This window comes from Cygnus olor, chromosome 2 (assembly GCF_009769625.2).
Source record: "Cygnus olor isolate bCygOlo1 chromosome 2, bCygOlo1.pri.v2, whole genome shotgun sequence".
NCBI lineage: Eukaryota > Metazoa > Chordata > Aves > Anseriformes > Anatidae > Cygnus > Cygnus olor.
Genome location: NC_049170.1, coordinates 17,780,727 through 17,806,105, shown reverse-complemented (window position 1 = coordinate 17,806,105; position 25,379 = coordinate 17,780,727). Strand labels below are relative to the sequence as shown.

General features: G+C 42.7%; 1 protein-coding gene across 19 annotated transcripts in view; it reads right to left on the bottom strand.

Annotated features, from left to right (window-relative positions):
- Positions 1-25,379, bottom strand: part of ABI1 (abl interactor 1) — an 80,251-nt gene that overhangs the window by 27,802 nt on the left and 27,070 nt on the right. For 15 of the 19 annotated variants that reach the window (XM_040548783.1, XM_040548765.1, XM_040548768.1 and 12 more), the window contains exon 3: positions 2,780-2,956. The exons of the other annotated variants lie outside the window; for them this stretch is intronic. In XM_040548783.1, coding sequence (XP_040404717.1) covers positions 2,780-2,956 — 177 coding nt within the window. The remainder of the gene's footprint in view (positions 1-2,779; positions 2,957-25,379) is intronic. 19 annotated transcript variants of the gene reach the window in all.

Here is a 25,379-nt window from a genome sequence, read left to right as displayed (position 1 = left end):
GTCTACATCTAGGTTTGCTACTTCCTTTAGAGCTTTGCTTTCCTTTAGAGCTGTGACCTGTGTCACGCTCTAGTAATCCCAGTAATATGCTGGCTAAATACACGTAATTATGTCATTCACTGTCTCAGCCCAATCTTCTCAACAATGTGTCCAGTGAAGGTCAAACTGATGAAGGTGTCAAACATGTGACAGCCATCTTAAACTATCTACCTGAGGCCTGACGAGCAGCTTGTTTCATTTGTTTAAGATGTCTACATGCTAAATAGCAACATCATCTTTCTACTCACTGCTTCATGCTCCCCACAGTAGGAAACAGGCTCAGGCACATCACTCAGGCAATCAATGTCACATTAACACACTAAACTGGGAGGATCTGTTCACTCTGTCAAGAGTATAGAGGCCTTGCAGAGATCTTGACAAATTAAGAGGGCTGTGCAATCACCAACTGCATGAAATTTAACGAGAGCAAGTGCCAGATTCTGCACCTGGCAAGGGGCAACCCCGGCTGTACGCAGACTGAGGGACGAGATGCTGGAGAGCAGCCCCGTGGAAAGGGGCCTGGGGGCTCTGGTGGAGGCCGGCTGGCCACGAGCCAGCGGTGTGCCCTGGCAGCCAGGAGGGCCAGCCGTGCCCTGGGGTGCGCCAGGGAGGGCATAAAGCTGTCAGAGAGCCTCCGAGGGAGGGCTGCCGACGTGGTGAGGGGTCTGGAGGGGAAGGCGTATGAGGAGCGGCTGAGGGCCCTGGGTTTGTTCAGCCCAGAGCAGAGCAGGCTGAGGGGAGGCGTCATGGCGGCCTGCAGCTCCCTCACGAGGGGAGCAGAGGGGCAGGCACTGAGCTCTGCTCTCTGGGGACAGTGACAGGACCCGAGGGGACGGCATGGAGCTGGGACAGGGGAGGGTCAGGCTGGGTGTTAGGAAAAGGTTCTTGACTGAGAGGGTGGTCGGCACTGGGACAGGATCCTCAGGGCAGCGGTCACAGCACCGAGCCTGCTGGAGTTCAAGAAGCATTTGGACAACGCTCTCAGACACATTGTCTGATTTTTGGGTGGTCCTGTGTGGAGCCAGAAGTTGGACTCAATGATCCTTGTGGGTCCCTGCCAACTCAGGATTCTATGATTCTACGTTTCTTACTCAAAGAAACAAGAGCAAGATATAACTTCTAGCTGACTTATGAGTTGCTCATGTGGTTATTACTGGATACTGTTTCACTTCTGAACAGATCAAGTTTGTAATACAGAATTAAACCACTGAGAGTTAAAAAAGCTTTATTAAAATTATTCCATAAGACCTGCCTGAAAATAGGTAAACAGCACTCTTTTCCACTCTCTGAATAAAAAGGGTCACATTAATAAAGATGCTAGTACTCCTAAGAGCAGGTAGTCATATTGGAAAATGCAACTGCTACAGCTTAACAACTTCAATATTTAGGGATCAAGTAGTTTGTTTTGAGCCTGCACAACACAAGTAGTCTTTGAAGCTGATGCTTTGCTGCACTAATTATTCTATTAAAAAAAAAGTCTTCTACAGCACCTGAACCCTGGAGCACTTAAACGTAGAAAACAGTATCCTGATGTTGAATTTGTGGATTCCTGAATTTTCTATTCACTGAGCTCTCTCCTTGCATGCAGACAGAAAAGTCGGTCTGACTCCAGTATTTCTATTCTACAGCTATTCAAGAGGCTTATCTTTCGGGCTTCTTCATAGGATTGTGCTCAACCCAGTCCATCTCAAATTAGTAGTGTGAAAGAGTTACAGATTTAGTACAGGTTTGGCTACCAAAAACTAAATCTAAAAAAAAAATTTAAAGTCAGGTAGTTGAAAGCCACTACATTAATTCATAGCCTTCAGCTGTCATGGCATAGAGATGCTTTTTAAGCTGTGTTGGAATTGGACCCCTCTAGGCATTCACAGGGTTACTACAATGCAGGAGATACTTTGGCACTCTTCTGCATTAATTCTGAAAGATCTGTTCCTCAAGAGCTCAGCCATTCCAATGGCACTTGAAGGGCTGATCTAGCTGCTCCAACTGACCAGAGTACATCTAGCTTTAGAGGACACACAGGTCTTGAATAAAAGCTTTTTAATTCTATTCAAGGGAAGACTGTTGTGAACTGAATATACCTGAAGGCCTGCTCTGGGGGAATGCACGGTTATTATTTGCTACGAAAAGATGTCCAGGGAGCAAAGGGTGTTATAGTAATTCATTTTAACCATGGTGATTTCGCAAGATGTAGACAGTAATTTATGAAAGGTTTGATTTAGAGAGAAGAAAAATGAGGCTGCCAAAAGCACAAATGGGAGAGAGATATCAAATGCCACTGAAATTTTAATACTAACTATCTGTCCCCCCCGTTCCCACTTCCCCCTCTCCCCCCCAAAAAAAAACCACTAGCCAGTTTCCCTATAACAGGTGACTTATTTGTCTCAGTACTTTAAGAAATAAAGGGAGTGGCAGAGACAATCAGGGGAGGAAGTAGTGAGAATATTAGCAGTCAGTCATGTCTTTTTTTTGACAAGTCACTAAACTAAGATCATGAGCCAGTATTTCCAGACACTGACTACCATAGACAGTCACAGGGTTATGGCAAACATTGCTCAAAAAATGTCTCATGGTAAAACAATCTATTCTGTTATTGAAACATTTGCATGTGGGAGTGTATCAAACCCATAGTCCTTCCTACCATAAGTGAGCTAAACATTCTTATGTCAGTAACATTCTGCCCCAACCCTATCTTCTGGTCTGTATTACTTGGAGTCCTGAAGTGTCCAAGTATTCTTACCTTTACGCCATGGCCAACATCATCCAGCACCGTGTAGTCTATAGGTTTTCGAATATACCTTACAGGACGCTCCATGTTCGCTGGCGCTATAATTTTGTGAGTTCTTGATGTGTTCTTATTGGTCGTCAAAATGCCTATCTCTCTGCGAGCGACCTTTTCTTTATGGATGTCCACAGTCTAGATTGAAAACAAGAAAGTACGGGTTTCTTTAGGCATTTGTTGTTTTCTTTTCAGAGCTATCTACATGTTTAGGCTACACTATTAGACAAAGATTCTGAACTGTGTTAATGCTGCTGGAAGGATGCCAGATTATTGACGAGATGAGTTTAATCTACATGAACATTGTTTGAAAATTACGCTTTAATGAAATAACCAATATTAATAATAAAATTACAATTATACATTACTGCTTTGATCCTCTAAAGACACTATGCAGATACAGTATGTGCAGATTAACCCTCGACATTCTTATGAGTGACAACAGCAATAAATTACTCCCACTCCCCAGCTGGGAAACCAGGACAGACAAGCTCAGCAGTTTGCCCAGAGCCCCAGAGGGGGACTAGGCTTGGGAAGTCTGCGAGGTAATTTCTTTCAGCAGAGCCATCAGTGCATATCAAATAACAGTGTGAAAAGGGAAGGACCAATCTCAGCACTGACACTAGTCTCGGTCACACTGTTTACAGCATGTTTACTGAAAGAATAAAATGGAGCCTTAGAGATGCAAGTAAGGGAATATAACTGCCACACCCATGTTAAGCTCCATCATTATATTAGGAAATTCCTAAAGAGACAAAGAAAGGTCAGCCCTGCATTGTGTGAAGGATCATACTAGACTTCACGTACCAGATGCGTGCTTCTACATGCAAGATAACTGCTGCTTAAACCCTTCTTGAGGTAGAACAAATACAGATCAAACATCAGATGGACATAGCAAATCCCACCTCTAGGAAGCCTATTTCAAGGTCCAGGGATTTAATTTACTGGTTTAAGTAGTTACCAGAACCTCAGGATCTCATTGCTGAAGATGGTACCTGACAAAAACCACCACTCTAAGTCACTTTGAAGAAAACCTATTAAACCATCACTTTTTCCACTAAGGAAAATAATTCTTAGTCTATGAGCATCAATTTCTCCTGAACAGACAGAGTGTCAAAGCTCAGAAAAAAAAAATTCTTCACCCATCAGTACTGGTTTGGGTACATCTCTAGAAATGCCCTAAGCTGAAGTGGATATTAGCAAGAGCAAGGTTTTGTTTAGTGAAGCAGAACCAAAGATGAAGCATAAAATTAGTTTGTGTTTCACTCCACATGAGGCAGGATGAAAAAGAAAAAGGTAAGCATCGAGGAAATGACCATTTCTAATTTCTAGAAAAGTCAGCAGTGTTCAGAGTTCACTACCAAATTCCTTCAATTGATAACTCTTCTACCCCCCTCTTTGACCCCCTCTTTACCAAGTGTATACGCTCTCATACTGTTTAATTTTCTTAAGTATAGAAAGAAATTCTTCAACAGCTTTAGTACACGACATTGCAGATTGCAAGTGGGAACACAAGTGGAGAAGCATCTAAAAGCAGTGATATCGAGCAAGCTTGTTTTCACAGCTTAAAGCTAAATAATAGACAGCTTGTAACACTGCAAAAGGGTCTTACTTTGAAAGGTAAGGAATCATAACAGAAATAAAAGTTCTGACTTTTCCAGAGCAATGCAAGACATTAAGTGTGTATGTTTGCATTAGCTTTTTTGGAGTAAGTTAATTACATACCCCAATGAAGTTTTGGAAGCTTTGGGTCAAGCTTCATTGTTCTAAATACTCATACCCTGAAAAAATGCCAGTCAGGGTGGAAAAAAAAAAAAAAAAAAAAGCACCTTTCTAAATTAGACAACCCTAGACATGAAGCATTTGTCATTACATCAGTATCAAATACATCAGCCACCGCACCCACGTTCGTTCTGGAAGCTGATTTCACAGAAGACAGAGCAAAGACTTAAGAACAAGACTACCTGTGTTTCTTCAACTCAAGCTATTATTTGTTCTTTTCCTTTTAGAGACTGAAATGTGTTAGTGCTGTCTTTTAGTTGGCTTTCAGCAAGATCAAGAGCCATTATTTGAGTATTCTGCTACACATTCTTAGATCATCTCTCTTCCAATTTCTCTGTACAACTTGAACCCTTTTGTTCAGTGAGCCACTAAAATGCAATGCCTCAAACTATCTTGCAGAACTCTAAGGTGCAACTCCTCACATTTGTAATACATGAGGACTGCACAGGTAAAAAATAAACGCTTCAAAGTCACCTAAACAACACGGGATGCCACAGAGAATGTCATCTTAAGGCACACGCTACAGGGTCTTAAAAGAGGACGTTTAAAATGCTACTGTGCACACTGAAATTCATATTTTTACTTCACTCTTATGAGCAGAATCTGTTGCTACTAATAAATTAATTTTTGTTCAGTGTGGACAAAAATGCATCTTTATACTAACAGTTCTCTTAATGTTGATGACAAAGAAAAAAAACAAAGCTCTTCACAGTACAAAAGCATGCATCTTTTCCTAGCAGGTGGCTCATGAAGACTGACTTTTCCTCCCTGCAATGAACAATGAATTCCATAAATTACTAGAGCAGAGAATAAGAGATTTGCTGCTCAAAGCAAGCGAGACTGCAGCTCTTACTTCCCGCATCTGGTACACTAGAAAAGCAAGGTGGTGTTTTGCCCTGTGCAAAGCCAAGGCTCCAAACATATGCTTTGCACATAACAATGCATGTGAATTGTTGCGTGCTCAGCAGACAATACAAAGCACAATAGTTGTTCATTGTTGTATTTGTATTAATTTGCTTGATGGTGATGTGGAAGTTTATCGTTTAGTCATAGGCAAGAGAGCCTTGATTTTTTCACTTCCAAAAAGAAGAAAAAGCCATTTCTAGGAGGATAGCATAGCTGTCCAGCCAGACAACAGCTAATTCCCAAATGAGACAAGCCAAACACACCGGGTAACAGCCAAACCAGGCCATCCTGAGCCCTGGCCACAGCTGGCACCTGCAGCTGTGAGCTGGTGCCCACTTGGATGTGGTAACGGGATGGCTCAGCAGTAGGTGGCTTGCCATTTCATACACGAGACCTAATTCTAAACTTCAGAGATGAGGAGAAGCAAAATGTGGCAAACAGGCTTGGGTTCGCACAGGTTAACATGCACCAGGGAACACGCAGACCAGCTTCAAGTACACTGGGTTCATTCTGAAACAACTGTGTGGCGTAATCTAAGGTTTTGGAAATGGGGATGGGATTCTCACTCCTAGACAACATCATCCAGAAGGAAGAAGTCCAGCACTGTACTGATTTGGAGAAGAGGAAAGCCAGCCCTTCCAGAAGCACATGTTTTCTTTACGAAGCAAATTTAAGCTAAACCCCTCTGCCACTGCAACTAAGTGCTAGGGAACATGCCAGCTAATTCCAGAAGCAAAGTTGAGCTTGGAGGTTGAAGGGACTGTTAATGATTAGCTGCCTCCGCTATCTGTCTGCTTCCAACCATTTGAAAGAAGCAGTGGATCAACAGGATGTGGAGTTAAACTTTAACTGTTTGCTTTCTCAGAAGTAGCCTCAAGGCCAAGTGGAGTGCAGCAATGATGCAGCAAGAATTGAATTTTTTCCTTTTGTGTGCCGCTGATTCAGGGAAATATCTCAATAGTTTAATGAAGCCAACATATATAAGGATCAGATTAAAAAAATCAACTTCAAGCTTTGGTCATCTCCATAATATTGAGCCCCTGCATCTCAAACCACTTTTATGAGCCACATACTCACAGAGCCACAGAATATATCATTAAATGTAATCCTAGTTGGTAAAGTACAGACTTTTTTTTTTTTAATCAACTCATCAGCTGTTGCCAGTATCAGGCTGTTCTGAAGGCCAAGACAACTCACTGCACCAATACCACAGATTCACACCAGATAAACACCTTTCAGATCTGTGCTAAATTAACTGATATGCCAGAAGCATCGTGCAGAAAAACTCTGCTTAAGGCTTCCCACTATGCTGTTCTCCAGCTCCTCAAGAACCAGCCTAAATGAGCACACACCCTCACCTGGTGAGGAGATGAGGAGAAGCTCTTTGTGGCACTGAAGACCCAGGAAAAGCTACCAGGCTTTTGGGAAGAGTGGGCTAACAGCAGAGGGAAGAACCCAGTCCTCGTGGTTATCACATAAAAACAGTAGGCAGATGAAACCCCCAAAATATTTTAATAATTTAATTTATAAGAAGCTACAAACTAAGGTTTTTTTTTAAAAATCAACACCACTTTCACCCACGTCTTCACGGGTGAGTGAAAAGCCACTTCAAGGGCATTTCCTTGATTTAAAACTGTAATATTCAACATACATTAGACAAAAAAAATCCTAAAATTATGCCACCATTTTTAATGACAGTTTTTCAGGCCATTTCATACAAAAATTTAAGATTTATTTTTTTAAAATCATATCATAAATGTCCTTCAAACAACTGCACTGTGCTGCAAAGATTTGCGAGGAGGTAATTTTTCAGTTTGGCTCCAGGTTCATTCAGACAAGAACAAACGTAGGCTCAAACTCCACAGGCCACCTGAAGCTGCTATTTAAGAGAAAGCAAGGAGAAAAGGAAGGCAGAACTGCGTGTTATTAGCAACAGCGCTCCCTAATTTTGACATTGTTTCCCTTTTTCCCCTTTTCAGTTTGTGGTTGAATATGGGGTTGAGTCTATTACTGAAACTTGATTTGAAATGAAGTAAAGCCCTGATTACAGGGCAAATCAGCATTACACACACCTAGATGTTAGCAACGTAGGTTAGAATTACTTTATATGAGCAAAAGCACAGACACGAGACAGCAGCCTTGCATGCAGCACGACCCCTTACCACTGCCCAGCCCCATCTTCCCAGCATATTTGGTGCAACTACACATTACCTGCACTGAGTCTTGGCAAGTGGACCTGCACGAAGCTGGTGCTGGACTGCCTGCAAGTCATCTCTACAAACCCGAATTGAGAGTTACAGGCCTTGCTAGGGTCAGTGCTATTAAACAGCAAGTTAACAGAGAGAACAGGACTTCATTCATTTCATATCTGAGGGCAGTGAAATCCCCGTCATCAAAGACTGAATTGCTGGCAACATAAGGGAAAAGAATGCCATAAAGATAAAAGTAGGATTTCTAGTCAACAACAAAACAATTGCAACACTAGATTTGACATATCAAGTCAGGCTAGCAAGCCATCAAATAAGGTATCTGCTTTCAGCAGAAATTTTGCTTGATGTTATAAAATACTGGGCAGAGGCACAAGCTTCAGATTGAGCCTAGTCAATAAAACCCTGCAATGCATGCGGCAGGGAGCGGTGCAGAGAAAGGAGTTTCATTTCCTTCCTGGTACAACTGTCTTGATTCCAAGCTTGCTTGTATTTGAATATGAATAGTAAGATCTGTTTTACTATCTGTGATTCTATCTGCAGCTTCTGACTTAGCTGCTAATAGCAGTAAAATATGGAATCACAGAATCATTAAGGTTGGAAAAGACCTTCAAGATCATCTGGTCCAACCATACCCTACCAATGTCACCCCCTAAACCACGTCCCTAAGCACAAGGTCCAACCTTTCCTTAAACACCCCCAGGGACAGTGAGATAACTACACAGATGTTAATTCTACAGATTAACAAACATCAAACTAAACATTAACTTGTTCTAGTAAACACACATTTTCTATTAAGTACTACAGGTTCATACACCCAACCTGTCAATTGTAGTGTTAACCAAAGGAAACTTAAGAAAGAAAACACTGAGGTGCTTTCAGCATCCCCTAAATAAAAAAAATTACTCTTTACAGTTCTGTTCCTAGATCCAACTTTAAAATTAGCCCTTATTGTCATTCTCCAAAACAGCAGATTTTATTTCAGTGTCTTGCTATATAGTCTACACCCTAAGTTTTCCTGAAGTTAAACAATCTGATGAGACTGGAAACATTAACCTGTTCTGGTTTAGAAATACTTATCCCACTGCTACTTCCATAAAGAAAGCACATTTAATGAGACTTTTTAAATAAACAAGTTACAGTTAATCAAATAATGCCACTGAAGGGACCCTGGACAACACACATTGTACAGACTACCTGCACTGAAGTCCGTTTGACCTACAAAAAAGATTAGTTAGATCTCCAGCTTTAATGAGCTCAGACAGTTAACTTCAGGGAGAGCCCATCTCACACTATTATTTCGTGAAGAAAATTCAAAAGAAAGCTTAGTATATTCGACAGATGGAAATGTGAACATACACTGCAAGAGAAATTCTAGAGAAAACATCAGTCAGGAGTTCAAGGCACAACAAGCATGAAAAAGCATGAATGGTTTGGGGTTCTTTCCTCCTCCTTGGAGACATCACCTATAGATATCTACACAGTATTACAAATTATATCTTTCATTAACTCTTGATCAAAGTGCAAGGAACAAGTATTTGACTTGATTATCATTGCTTATATATTGTGTGATACCCATCAAAATAGTGTTCAAGAGCCTCAAGAATTCACCTACAGAAACAAAAGCCTTTCATCTTGCTTACGAACGAACAAACTTTGATAATGATTATAAAAAGATCTGTTAAGGAATTTGGCTGTTTCTTTCCCCTTCTTCTCCTTCAAGATACATAAATACATAAAAGAATCTACTAAAGAGAACTAAGGAGTTCCAGGCATGTATAGCTGCTATCGTTCCTGACTATCAGTTATCAACTGGAGATGAAAGAGATGTAGGTCTTTATCAAACATGAGGATGCTTGGTACCCATACTCACATTTCCTCACACGTGCAGATTTAAATGTCTGTCAATAAACAAACAAACATACAGGCTGCACCCACAAAGAGGTGAATCCTCTCTGGTTTGATGCCCTACTGGCACTGGGAATCCCAACAGTCAACCACTGACGAGGGGTACCTTGAACACCCCATCTGTGTCTGCACCGACCCAGTTACAGAATGGAACCGGGCAACCTGGGGGGCATCTGCCTCTTCCCACCCCTCTTCCAAGCCTTGATCAAAGAACGGATCAAAAGCTTAATCAAGTCCTAAAACCTCATTCCCTTCCCTGAATTTTCTTTAATCAATGTTTAAAGTGAACAATAATCCTTAATAACCCAGAATCTCCTGCCATGCTTTCTGAAGCTGCACCATGCAAGACAGGTTGCCCGTAACCTCTAGCAACGTAGGAGGCAACTGAAATAGATTTAGGAGTCACAGTTCCTGAGCTGCAAACCCAGCAAAATTTTCTTGTAGGTTTATAGATAGGAGTTTCTCTCACATTCCCTTCAGCATACAGACAAGTTCCAGCAGTAGGACAGACCTCTCCAGACAGCTTCATCTCCTGAAGCCCTGAGAAATCCCGGCCTCCTAAGGTGAAAGGCTAGAGAACCCAGATAAGCCTTGCCTCTTAATCTGATGTATCGCCTTCCTTTTACCACAGGCAGGGTTCATAATCAAGAGATTTTATAGATTAACACAATGAACTAAGGTCATCATCATATATACAGCAACTTAGAATTTCTATAAAATGTTTACATCCACCTGAAGGGGAAAGGCTATAGACAGGACAAAGGAAGAATTGCGAAAGAAATATCAAGTCCCATTTCCAGAGGTAACACATACATAAGTGCATACAATTTTTACGTATCTGCAGGTACACACACTGCTAGCAATGCCTTTTACTAATATCATTCAGTGTTGGGGAGGAGAGGATGCTGAAAAGTGATGAGTGTGTTTTATTTTCACAGTTTCAGTCTACTTATACAACTGGATGTCATCTATGTCTGAAGGCAGATTGTTTTTCAGTTTATCCTACGAAGCTGGCCCTTGACTTCAGAATTTAAATCTTTTTCTTTATACACACTAGCAGATTTTTCTCAGATTCTCCTAGCAACAGTCATCAGCATAAAGCAGACCAGATTTTCTGCAAAACTGAACTAAAACGTCAGAAATCTAAACATATTTTCTACCTTTACATAAATATTTTGCCTGGGATATCAGGAAAATTGGGCATGGGAGGCAGTGGGGTAGTACACCACAGAAGTCCATAGCACATCCTGCTCAAGAAATTTAACTCGATGAAGGAATATCTGAAGCTGGAGCAAGTCAGATGCAGGGCAAACTTAACAGAAAACTGATTTCTGACCAACAGAGCAGGTGCTTGCAAGCGTTAAAGTGTTAAAGTACTGATATATCTTTTTAAAAAGTGGGGAGAGGGGGTTGCTGATACACTGATGAGCCTCATTAAAATCAAGAAGCTCAAAGGAAGAGAAACAGGCTTAAAGCTTACTGGCCATAGACAAACAGCCTCACCTTTGGCCCTCTTGCTGTTCTGAAACTAGAAACCTTCCTTCCAAAAGGAGAGCAGGGTTCACTATTGGACTGAAAGACCACAGACTGCATTTTGGAAATTGGGAAGTTGCACATACAGCAGCCTTGAAAAGGAGAGAGAAGAGCTTTGTTCAGCAAAAGGATTATTTATATAGGTCCTTTTCAGAGTACCCTATTGGCAAATCTAGTCACATACTTTGCTGGAGAAACTGAGCAGAAAGGGGACAGAAAGCAAGGACACGCTGGAGGGGCCGGCAGCGGGTGCGTGACACTCTAGGACAAGAATCAGAGCAAGGAAAGCAACCCACTAGTCCAAGAGCTGGACTCAAGTTCATGCTTGACTTTTCTCTCCTGGTGCCAACTGGAAACAGGACTGCCATGGAGGACACACACTCATCCTTCACACAGAACTGGAGGAAAGAAAGGAGGCTCCTCATGTTATCCTCTAACAGCTACTAAAACAGCCTGCTTGCAGGAGATGCTGAGATGAAATGGGGCAGCTGAAGGAACTCAGCAAGCCTGGCCTGTGAAATGTCACCTCGCAGAATTAGGCTCTGTAAACGAGGAGCATCTCTGAAGAGTCACAAGGGCACCTCATCACATCCTCACCGCCGGCCCCGCAGCTGAAAGGAAGAGGATGTTAACACGGCATACGGAGGGGAGACCTACAGAGTATTTCTGGGAACAAGGAGAGAGATGTGGGAAGGAAGGCTGGCAGATGGCAACTGACGACAAATGGAGTTGAAGTCCTGCAGAGGAAGAGAGTTCAGCAGCTCTGTGGAGACCCTCATTGCGGAGAGAAAACGGTTAAGGCAACAGTCTTCCCTCCTCCCCGGCTGCATTGGTGAAATGCCAGAAGCACTTTGCTAAAGTTCACAGAAGCATGGGGGAAATGGAACTTCAAACATCTGGAGCACGGAGGTCAGAAAGCGCCGCGAAGGCAGCTGGCCCCGAACGCAGGAGGAGGCTGTCTGCCGGGATGTCAGTCGAGCGAAGGGAAGAGGTGGGATAGCTCTGCGGCTAGGAGCAAGAGACTGGAAGACGGCAGATTGCAGCAGCTCTATTCCTGGCTCTGCCAGACTTCCTGTGCTGTGCCAAGCCAGTCGCTCTGCTGCTCGGGCTGGCTCTAAGGCCGCCACCCGTGCCCCAAGCCCACACAGGCAGAGCTCTGTGGGGCTTGTGTACGGGCCGGGCTGCCACCAATACCTGCCCCGAGCGCTGCCAAAAGCAGTGACAAAGATACCTGGGGTTTCTCCGTCAAAGAGTGTCCATCGATGTTTTAATTGCTGGTGAAAATACAGAAGTTAGTTAGGTATCAATTCCTATGCTTCGGCAAACCCTACTACCAATTTTAACCATTTGTGCAGACCAATTATATATGCACTTCTTATTGAAGTGTGCTGTGTACACAATTCATTTTTTTAAAAAAAAACAAAACCCTCCAATCACCTCTAATACATGTTCATGGGGCACACAATATGATATTTTTTCTAGCTTTTTTTTTTTTTTTGGTCTTTCACATTCAAATGCTTGTTCAAGTCCCTCTTCAAGAGCCTGTGTATAATAAACAGGTAGGAAAAAAAAATACACCACCAATGTAGATCTCTATGGGAGAACACAAAGAAGTGGAGACAAAAAGATTATGTGAAATTGCCCTCTACCTGGCTTTTCATCATCAAAAGTCAGGAGTTGTGGGGGACAGCAGCAGCTTCCATGGCATTATTCCCTGCTCTAACAAAGTCCCCAATCTCTCCAGAACACGCTTTCCAATATTTGTGGAGATTGAGCTGTGGGTGAAGGCACACCACCACTTCACAACTGTTTTGAGACAGGAAGCACAGAACCAGCTCTATCAGCTCAAAACCACAGCTCCTGGCAGGTTAACAATCGCTAGCCATCCACGTGAGTTCTTTGCTCTGCAACAAACCCCTTTGGGAAGGACAGTGTCCTTTTTGGTCTATTCTCCCATGTGCCCGGTGATAGGACAAGGGGGAATGGGCTAAAGTTGCAGCAGGGTAGATTTAGGTTGGATATCAGGAAAAACTTCTTTACTGAAAGGGTTGTTAGGCATTGGAATAGGCTGCCCAGGGAAGTGGTTGGGTCACCATCCCTGGAGGTCTTTAAAAGGCATTTAGATGTTGAGCTTAGTGATACGTTTTAGTGGAGGACTTGTTAGTGTTAGGTAAGAGGTTGGACTCGGTGATCTTGGAGGTCTCTTCCAACCTAGATGACTCTGCATGATTCTGTGTGTATTCAGTCGTCCCTGCTCCCCTCATCCTTTCTTCACCAAGACACGATCCCGATAAAGGAACAATAAAGGTACATCTACAGCTCGCTAGAAGAGAAGAGATGTTCTACACCATCAACCGAGTACACATTTTAATGATTAATTAACACCAGTTGCATTGCTAGCACAAGTTTCCAGACAAAAACCCACCTAAACGGAACCAATGGCTTATTAATTATATTTGAAAACAAGCCAAGAATGCAACAAATCTGCCGATTAGAAGTGGTCTTTAAAATAGAAGACACTTCAAAGGAGAAGCGCTTCAAGTGTACAGCCCTCCTGATTAATGCTGACAGAACAACAGTTGGGACGTGCAGTCATAACGTGTTAACTTTGTGTTCAGTCTTCAAAAAGCACAAAATCAGATAAATGCTTTTGCTTATGCAAAGTCAAAATCCCAACTGTATGCATGGGTTTATTTCAGTACCTGAAATTGGATTTTAGTCACTCTGAATTGCATTTTTGCTGGGTATTCCTCAAGATATGCATGCATGAGTAGGTTCATTTGAAAAACAAGAAAAAATATGCTTATGCAAGCTCCCACATGAGAATTTCAGCATTTTAAAGTGGCTGAATGAGTCCTCCTTTTCCTTACTGGAAGCAATGCACTTGTCTAGAATTAAACAAAACATACAAATCTAAATATAATCTTGACTGAAGAAAAGCACAAGGACAGAAAGGAAAAATTAAAAGGCTTCTTCAGTAGTTTGGACCCGCTAAAGAACCACCATGGGAGTAGAACAAAATCGTATGTCAAATGAAAAGCATTTTGTGTGCCAGAAAAAGCAACTTCATAGGAGATGAACATGTGCAATTGCAAAGAGCACTGCAGGTGGCTGAAAAGGAAACCATCTAAAAAAAGCCTATAAAAAATAAACTCAACAGAACAAGTTTGAACTTTCTGAAAGTTTGTCAGAGGTAAGGAACTGAAAAAGCTGGAATGATGAGCCAGAATGTTCATGCCTAAAGGTAAAAAAAAAAAAAAATAAAAAAAAAAGATAAAAAAATGTAGACCTCCCCTTCCCTCCCCCCATTTATTTTTAACCTGGCATTTCAAAATTTAAGTGGAAAAAATCATAAAAAGTGACCTAACACAGCCTTAGTTTTAATTACTGTGGTTTATTTTATCACCTCTAACAGCAAAAATAAAAGATTTTCCAAATACAAAAGTATGCTATGTGGTTAAGAGAGTGGATCTACTCTGCATAGCATGATTATTATTTTAATAAAGAAAAACAAAATTCCCACCTAAAATTTATTATTTGTCACATGCATGTACTTGAACGCTTTCTGAATTAATTTTCAGATGTGTACCTTTCCTAAGAACACATGAGAAATCCCAATACCTCGCAAAGTCACCTCCCTTGCCCAAAAAACAGAGGTGAATTGAGGGCCTATACAGTGTCTAAGATTGAGAGTCCTGGGACAGACTGTTTCCCTAAGACATAAAACAGGTGCAATACAGGTGGAAATGACGTAGAGTATCCTTCAGCCACCTGCCGATGTAGTTTTGATTACAAATCATCCAAGGGACAAGTTATTTCCATACCTCTTTGATCCTACCTCATCTGATGGCAGCAATAACTCGTAACGGGAAAGCTGCTGGTTTTCAGGTGGGTCAGCCCTGCACCAGGAGGAACTCATGAGCAGTAAACAAACAGCCATCAGATGGCTAAAGGCTGCCACATCTTCACCATAAAAAAAAAAGATATTTCATGTATGGTAAGCTGTTTCTTCTTTATTCTCATAAACATTCAAGGGGTGAAGACTGATGTGTATTTTTCAAGGTTGTGTACAAGGCGAGTCCCCATAGCAAAAACCTTTTCACGACACTGTGAGGTGCTCCTCCAACAGGAGGGTAACCAGTAAGGGCCATTTTTCTCTCTTAGGCCCAGTGCTGGCGGGTACTGTAAATAAGATGGCAGAAGCAACCCTCAGCCACTATAGATCCCACTTAAAAGCTCTCAATACACTTATTTCGCCCTGTAGTTGACTCCCTACCCGTGCTACTACCTTCGGTGCGTTACTGCAGCAAAAAGCACTTCCATGTCACTTCAACACCAAAACAACGAGTATCTGACTAGCTCTTCATTTTTGTTTTCAAAGACAAATATAGAAAAAGAGTTCAACTCTCTAATCCAGTCTCTCCTTTCTCAATCCCCCTTCTGTAAACAGCTCTCTCCTGGAGGTGTATCAGAAGACAAGCCATATGCTTAAAAGCATCGTCAGCTTCACTCAGCTCAAACCTCTTCTAAAATCCCAGTCTCCACAGCACTGTGCATGGGAGCAAATGAAGACATTCTAGCAAAAAAAGGAGAGTTAGCAAAATCCCCTCACAAGTATCATAAGAGAAGGAACTATTTTGGACTGAGTCATACAGGCTTCTTGCAATTTGGGATAAAAAAATCAGAAAACAGACAAGCTAGTCACACGCATGTATGACATTTAGGAGTTTAGAGGGAGGGGGCAGGGCAGAGAGGGAATTACTAAGGCTACTGCACTTCTCCATTGCCATTGTAATTTACACACGCACAACTAAAAGAGGAAGTTACACACTCCTGTAGGTGGATTTCCTTCAGTCTCCTACTCTTGGCCGCCACCCATGTGAAATACTGCTGTTGCATCTGCTGGGAACATCCGCGTGGCCTTGGCAGTCCCAGCAGGCAGCACTTACGCCTACTGAGTCACAGCCTTCCCCAGCCAAAATTCTTCCAGGCAAAGCCAGGGCACTCTGGCAGAGGATCCCAGCCTAAGAGGAAACCATCCCAGCACCTGTCCCCTCCTGCAGCATCACTGCTCTGCTCCATCCTGCCTACGTGCGCTGATGGCAAGCTGAGAGCAAGTGCCTACCGGTCCTGAAGACAAGTCGTGCGTGTAGGCACGGAGGGTATTGCTACGTTCCCCTGCTGAACATATTATCCCAGCACTGTTACCCGAATTTCATTAGCCAGACTGATCACATACAGGTTCAGAACTGGGTGGTCAGTTAGATATCTGTGCTGTTATTGCCATCAAGATTTAATGTGACTGCAAATGCTTGCGGAGAAAAAGAACGCCAGCCTTGGGAGATGACATGTCGAAGGCAGTCTGCAGAAGAAGGGCAAAGTCTGTAGTTTTCATGATCTTGGCTCCAAGATAACTGATCCCACGGCTGGGGGCAGGCAGAGAGAACAAAACGCTGCCTGGCACAAGAGAATGGCAGGAAAAAAGCAGATGGGACATGCCTTCAGTGTCACTTGAGGCAATGTTAAACACCACGCAGATGCTGGCCAGCAAACTCATCAAAGCAAGCTGAGGAAGGTATATGGGTGTCCTGTAAAGACATTTCTGCTCCTCTGGTGGGTTAGAGGCTGCAGCAGCATTTCAAGAGAAAGCCCCACAATAAGGAGCAGCACTGACTCATGCACAACTGGCCTTTGACCCGAGCAATACCACATAGCTCAGCACACACACAAATTGCTGAGCTCCTGTAACTGCATGGCAAAGCAACTGGGATCAATTCACTGCTACACTTACCTGAACCGGTGGTGGGCAGTGAAATACTTCCCTGAGAGATAAAGGGGTACATCGGGATGCAATTTAATGGACTATAGAGAGACAGCTGTGCAAACTTCGGTGGCCTGCTCCTCCTCATTGTTTTGGTAAATCCTGATCTCCCTGAGGTCAATGTACTTTTTGTATTTAAGTTATGTATATCTATCCAGCATTAGTGTTTACTCCTAGAAGGATATAGCTAGTGTAAACAACAACTACACATTTGTTTTTAAAACTACCACGGTGAAGAAATCTAGGCAAATGAGCAGCAGGGGAAGAGTACACAGAAAAATTACTGAAATCTTTAGTCTAATAAATCTGTAGACTGTTCACAATCTGTTTTTTTTTTTCCCCAAAATGTTTGCTTAAGTCATGTAATTGTTTGCAGAACCTCTGCTTTCTAAAAATGCATTTGGGAAAATTCACACCACGTTTTCTTTATTCTGTTCCTACCGATTAGATAAGGCTTTTGAATAATATAGAAGTAGGTGGCCAGTCACTACCCAGCAACAAACAATCAGCAGCATTCTCTTGGTCTTACGTCAGGCAAACCTTTCACATGAAAAACAGCCTTTAAAAAGTTTTGCAAGTACTTTGCAGAAAGAAAAAATGTTAGGTATGTTTATTCCAAGTAATTCAGCCAGCTCTAATAGAGAGCATCTCCAAAGTTTTTATGCACTGTTTGACGAGCTACACATTTAAGCAGCCCAAAGAAATACAATTTTATAAAACACTGAGAGCACTTCAGCTCTTTGAAAATAAGATGCTACTTGGAGTCATGGCCACATCAAGCTCCTCTTGCTCCCAGGTCTGGGGGTCTAGAAGCAAGAAGCAAGCTGAAGGGGAATGAAGCTTGATATTCTCTGCCAGTCATGAGGCATGCTGCACTAACAGAGGAATGTTTAAAGCAGCAAAATGCCAAGTGATTTAACTTCAACTTCTCTCAGAAAGAACTTCCAGAAACCATCCCCCATTTCCTGAAGTCCCACTATTTGTTAGCGTGCCACAGCTTGTACTAAGGAAAAGGAGAAAACACTAACAAAAAGACCATGAACATCCCCAAAAGTTCCTTAGCAGCTTTAGCAGCCAGAGTGGCACCAAACACTATCACTACAGCTGGGGTGCTTCCAAACTGTGATATGTGAAGGATGAGCACTTCTGTGCTCAGTTGTCTTTCTACTTTCAAAGTAAGGCTCTGATGGACATGTCTACAGATCACATGGATGAATTCACATACCAGAAACAGATATACTTCATTACATCGATTTAGAAGGAGACTAAAACAGCGATATGTAAGTGGTGAGCAGACAATTCACAGCACGCAGAGGGGAAAATAAAACAAAGGATGGTTTGGCTCCATCAGGTTACAGGCTGATAACCCTGTCAGTGACACATTACGTTGCTGTCTCAACATGAGAGTTAGGGTGTATGAGGAAACCAAACCCAAACGTAGTGGCACAACTAAGAGATTGCATAGTTGAGAAAGTCTAATTTGTTTCAGGCTGTTTGATTGCACTTCTCTCTTTACCTTAATGCCCTGAAATTACATGAAGATAGTGAATTTCTGGCTATGACTTGCAGGTTGCACCTCCCAAATGGAGATCGTCCTCAGTCACTTCAGCAACTCATCCATCACCAGCAGGTCAGGAAAACAGTGCCCGGAGCTGCAGCACTGGAGTAACACAATATTGCTACCTGCTCTCAAATACCATGTTTCACCTGCCAAGATACACATGCAGATCAACTGCATAACTTTAGGTTCTGTTTTTTTGTTGTTGTTGTTTGTGAGAACACACAGGTTTAAATAGCATTTGATTTTTTTCTAATTAAAAGGAACAAACAACTTGCTCGTCCACAAGCTGGCATGTTATTAGGTTAACATGCACTACCTATCAGCTATTAAGACACCAAAAACATGTATGTTGCTCAAAAACTTCAGCAACACCTCTCCTAGCCTAGTTCAGGAGACGAGCCTTATCTACATAAGCACTCATCTCCTTTAGTCCTGTACTACATCTGGCCATTGCTGCATTTTGCCCAATATTTGTCGTAACAACACATGCAAGGAAATCCTATAAATGCACAACAAAGGATCAGCTTCCCAAAGATGACGTTTATCCCCTACCCAGTCAGATAAAGTGTGATTTGTGGTTTGAAGGCTTTTCTCGCCTCCTTACCCAGACTAGTTTTGTTCAAAACCATACCATAAAGAAAAAAATCCCCTAAGACACTGAGCTCAACAGGGAAGCGGAATTTCCTACTAACAAATCAAGCCCTTTGGCCATTATTCAATGCTTCATTGTTCTTATATTTGCAAGAGATGGCTCAATAGACCTCTCCCGAAGCACTGATATGTTCTGTAATTTCCATCAATATCCCTCTAAACTGTAGGGTCCCTATCCTACCTGCTCTCACGTTGTACAGAAGCCTGACAGCTTTTAATCATACCCTTGTTGCTCCTGTTTTTGCCACGTATAGGAGTTCCAGATGGCTTGACAAGATCAGACCTACACTTGACTTACAAAACATTATTTTCTATTGCAAGCAAAGAACAGAGTAGCAAGTTACAGGAATCACAAGTTGTGCTTCGGTCTCCATGGCACTACACTGAACTGTGCTGATGGATCCCCTGTAAGTAACAGCCATCCCAGGGCAACACGTGAGGGAAGAAACAAATGCTTTTAGGCACAAACAGGTGAAACTATAGAACCACTGTACATTAGTATTCATAAAAGAGTTTATTCAGGAAAAAGCCATTCTTATTTAGCAGATTCTCAAAGAGGAAACAAAATAGAAGTTCTGCGATCCTATGCTGCTGCACTACATTCATTTTCATGCCCACATAATGTAATTAGACACAGTTCTTAACGTAACCATTTTCTGGAACTAGAAATGAAGATTAAACTCTCCTCTGCTCTCATGAGATCCCACCTGGAGTGCTGCCTTCAGCTCTGGGCCCCCAGCACAAGGAGGACATGGGCCTGTTAGAATGCGTCCAGAGGAGGGCCACGAGGATGATCAGAGGACTGGAGCACCTCTCCTATGAAGGCAGGCTGAGGGAGTTGGGGTTGTTCAGCCTGGAGAAGAGAAGGCCCCAGGGAGACCTTACAGCGACCTGCCAGTACCTAAAGGGGCCTACAGGAAAGCTGGGGAGGGACTCTTTGTCAGGGGGTAGAGTGATGGGACAAAGGGGAATGGCTTTAAACTAAAAGAGGGGAGATTCAGATTAGATATAAGGAAGAAATTCTTTAGTCAGAGGATGGTGAGGCACTGGCACAGGCTGCCCAGAGAAGCTGTGGATGCCCCATCCCTGGAAGTGCCCAAGGCCAGGCTGGATGGGGCTCTGGGCAACCTGGTCTGGCAGGAGGTGTCCCTGCCCATGGCAGGGGGTTGGAGCCAGGTGATCTTTAAGGTCCCTTCCAACCAAAACCATTCTATGATTCTATGAAAATAACAGCTTTAACAATCTACTTTTTAAAACTGAGAAAGAGGCAGACATATTTTATGGTGGGTACTTATACACAGCCAGCATTCCAAGTGGAAATGACTGAAAAAGCAAATCATGGCATCCAGTAGTTGTTACTCAAACCATGTTAGTCTAAAACATATTACTATTTTTCTCAAAAAAGAAAAACCCTGCCTACAGCACAGCTTTTAGCCAAACAAATCTTGATTTCTGTTTCCTCCCCACTTTCTGTCATGGCACTAGCAACAGGATCAGTTAAGAATCACAAATATTCTCCAGGGGAATAAATAGTTCGGAAAGAATATAACACGAGCCTATTTATAATTAGCTGTTTTGCCATAAAGGATGTGAATACGTACAATTTCACACACATTGTCTTTCTGTACATTAAATGGAAACTTTTGTGCTCTGCAACTGCCCCCATCACGCACAAGCTCGTACTGTCCCACTGGTGCTGGAAAGGGATGCTCACCTGGGCCCAGCAGCCACACGACAAGTATTTGTTAAGGTTAACAGTCTGACACACTTCCACACTCAAGTTACAACAAAACAATAGTATCTGTCTCAGCTTTAAAAGAGCATCTAAGAAGTCACTTGTATACCTCCCATGAACTAGTCTGCAGTGACCAAATTCTTTCCTATGTAACCTGGAAAAGGTATTTTACAAGACATGCCAACAGACACATAAATTGGTCCCTATAGGCTGCTAGTAAAGAGAAGAAGGCCAAACCAACAGCAGTATAAAGAGTGTCAGAATGTTACCACTGCCTTATAAAATACTCATGTGAACCATTACCTGGTTCTCCATTTACAGATCACCATTAACGAAGTACTTTCATGCCCCCAAAACAAAACCAGCCAGCAGAAAGTGCTAGGCAATTCCTGTCCCGGCTTCAGGAGAAGCCCAGCCACAAGCACCCAGCTCACAGCCCCATGCTGGAGCAGCCAGCAGACTGGGAGGGCCAGTTTCAGTGACACCATACAACCGAGATGCCAGCTCTGCAGTACAGCATCTCGTACCTACCTTCCCCCTCCCTTTCCCCAAATATAGTTAGCTTAAGGGTAACACTACCCAGCCAACAACAAAGATAGCTGTGCTGGATGGCACAGATATGGTGAGCAACTTAACGCTTTGGCAGCTGGTTACCCGCTGTTGCATCTTACCCCCATCTCTTCCTCCATTTCCTTCCTCCTTCACCCTTGTGCTAGTAAAGCATTGGCAGAGGTGAGAAAACCCTAATAATACAACATGAAACAAGAGCTCTTTAAACAAACGGTCTTTATGTGAATAGACCTGAAGTAGAAAGAAAATTAATTTTGGCCAACAATCTGATCAGATGCATCTGAAGGGAAAAAAAAGCCAGACTCCTGAAGTCTAATATATGACTTCACAGGAGGTTAGTGACACATTTCATTTATGCGATATATCTACCAGATATGAGAGGTTTTCATTAAAAAAAGATTGCACAAACATCTTTGATTCATTTGTTGTACAAAGTCATCAGAAGGAGCCTTCCAGAATAACGTCCACAGTCCTGGGATTTTCGCTTTGATTTCAGAAAGCAAGAGGCTGCATCAGGCCTCTTAATTCAGTATCTAAAGCTTATGGCCAAAACCCCATAGAGCAGAAAGGAGGCTTTAATGGTCTAAAAGAAACTGGAAATGATCTGTTCAGACTGCCCTTCTACCAGAGTGGATTAACAATGAGCCCATGACAGATTTCACTACAGTGAACAGCTATTACAGTTAGTTATTCCCAAAAACCACCTTCAAATCCAGTACTCACAAAAAAGGTGGGAATAAAGAATGACAGGAAACAGAAGTTTCTGACTCAATTTCTTCTTCTCTATCAAAGCAGCTGCCCTAGAGGAGTCACTGTGGTAGTCACTTGGTCATCACAGAAAGGGTTACGGTTGGTCTTTTGCAGGCAGACATAAAAATAAAACATTCCCATGATAGTTAACTCATCAGGAGTTAGACAGATCCTATGTGTGCTCATTTGTGGTCATGAAGAGGAGAATTTCCCAACAGAACAGCTGACAGGGTAAGCATCATGCGTTACGTTACCTTCTAAGCAATTCATACAGAATGTGTAGAAGCCGATATGAAGAAAGTTAACAATTTTCATAAGGAGACAGATAACCAGAGCACGCACAATACAACTTCTGAGCTGAAGCAGCTTCTGGGAGCCTTGGCCTCTATCACAGAGAGTACAGGAAGAACAGGATGTGAAGCAAAGGCCACAGAGATAACTGTCAGCACTTTATTAGGAAAGCAAATGCCACCCAAGGCAAGGTTAATTTAAACAAAGGGGGCAAGTTTCTTCACCATATTAGGAATATTTGTGTCTGCTCACAAGCAAAGGAAGTGCAAGAAAAGCAGAAAGATGCCATTATCTTTCCAAGGTATACATTAGATAATACTCTCGTTCTTGCAAAAACAGTACTTCCTCATGCACTTCTGGACGCATGGAAAGGAAAGCTTGTACAGAAGTGGAGCTAGCAAGGATTTGTAGACACGGAGGGGCATTCTATCCCTGACTTAACTGCCTCCACCTTCCCCCTTTGCCATTTGGCTGCTATTGCTTTTGATGTGCCCTGCAAGGGCACAAAGTCAGATTTTAGGGTACGTCCAGCTACTGAAGCGTAGCACTGAAATGAGTCACACCAGAGGGTAACTTGTCTTCCCAAGTTCACGGCAGAACCTGCCAAGCTGCAGCTTACAGCTAAGGCTCCTTTTTACACTGTCACTACCAAGAGAAACTAACTACAACGATGACAGAGCCAGACTCAAGTATTCGTTGGCCACCGTTGTGTCACTGCTTTTCTTCCTCTTTGTCAGACTCAAGAAGCACAACTCCTTCAATCTCTCCCTGTAGGCTTCAGGCCCCTGACAACCTCAGTAGCTCTCTGCTGGACTCTCTCCAGTTTCCCTACATCTCTCTCAAACAAGGCAGGGGTGACAAAACTCTGGACACAGCATTCCAGGTGACAGCCACATCACTGCTGAGCCGATGACAACCTTGTTCAGATGGCCTTGTAGCACTGGTATCATGCTCAGCATGGCATCCACTGAACACGAGCACCTTTGCAGGACTGTGGCTCAGTCACTTCCCAGCCTGCACAAACACATGGGGTTACTCCACCTTGGGTACACGGCCCTGCACCTCACCAGCTTTCCTGCGTTTTTTGCTGGCTCCATCCTCAAGTCTCTCAAGGCTCCTCTGCCTTGAAGCTCAGTCATTCAGCATATGAACCAACTTTCCTAGTTTAGAGTTATCCCCAGATTTGCTGAGGACATGCTTTATGTTCAGAGTGGTCTCTAAAGAGCATTCAACCTTTTTTTTTTTTATCTGGCTAATTTTCTTCCCACTTAACAGTCATTGTCCAGCCCTGGTGTTCTTCATGTCAGAAAAGATCAGAGTTTTATGTATCCTGTTCCTTTTAAAGAGGCAACTTTAGGGTGAAACAGCTGAAGATGTTCCTTGGAATCATTAGGTGGAACTGAAGAGTACCATCCATAGGAGTACCAAGAGTACTTGAGTAACTCATGCTTGTCCCCAGGCATGGCCATCCACAGTCATCAGCAGATGATTTGTCGTGTTTTCTACCCTCCTTCTGCTTTGTTTTCAAACATGAATTTGAACTGTGCTGTGTTCATATGCCACAACCCATGAATGCAGTATTGCATTAATCCAAGACAGACACACTCAGAGAAAGCTTCTCCCCATAAACTAAAACATAAGGAGTCACCACTGTATGTACACTACCTTATGCCTCTTTAAATATCAAAGACCTGCTGACCACTTTACAGCTATTATGCTCTTTTTCCTGGCATCAAAAACCAGCCAGCCTGCTCAACTTGCTGCTGCTTAGAAGTTTACCCCTCCAAGCCTCACAGCATTGCTGGCAGAGCTTCCCTGAAGCCTGATTCACACGAGTCCTGTGTGGTTACCTACCAAATGGAAAATGCCCCACTCTATGGGGATAGGAGCAGTGTGTACATGTCAATCAACACACTCTACAATGTTAAGATCCAGAAGTCTGACAAAAGATCTGTGCGCGCCATTATTGCCACTGATTTTAGCCAGACAACCATGCTGTACAGAATGCATTTGGCTTTCTGCTTGCCAGAGTTGCGTGAACCTGCTTGTGTTCAGTTACACGTGCAAGGGATTAGATGTGGGGGCGACAGGCAAAATTCTTCTAAACCATCTCAGTAATTTTCTGCTTCTAAAGCTTTAGTGGTGACAAAAGATGCACATATATTTTCTTGCTGAGAATTATGCTTTCAGAACACTTTTCTGTAATAGCCCTTATTTTGCACTGGAGAACTGCTTCAGATGCAGAAGGGAATCTTAACACTGAACATTTTAAGGGGTGCAGTGTTTCCTGGTGCAAAACATTTCTTAAAAAGGAGTCTATTCCTTTCTTCGTGATTTAACAGGCATGGACTTAAATACTGAGCTATTTAAAAAACTATTTATGACCAGGAAAAAAAATAGTTGCTACACCCAGGACTGCAGCTGCTCAGACATAAACATTTGTGAGAGCTCATCAGTTACATTTTTCAGTTTGGACACAGTAAACAAGGATGTCCCTGTCAACATCTCTCTCCTCTGACAACTCTGGCTCTGTCACATCTTCACTTTCCTCAAGTTTGTGGAAATGAAGCAGCAAAAATGCATCTCATAGTATGTTTCCTAAGTTAGCTCTTGTTCCTGGGGGGAGGAAAGGCATAAGGGAGCGGGGAGATGGAAGAACCACCAAGAAACTTAAGCCAGAAGAGCAAAGAAGTGTAGGCCCAACTTTCTAGAGGGACAGTTCTCCCCTGTCAAATGTTTATAAAGAGCTCCCATGTGAAAGCTATGAAGAGATAAACTGTCGACTTCTCTGCTAAATGACAAATTTTTAGAATAAAGGGGAAGATACTACAGATTTTATTCATTTA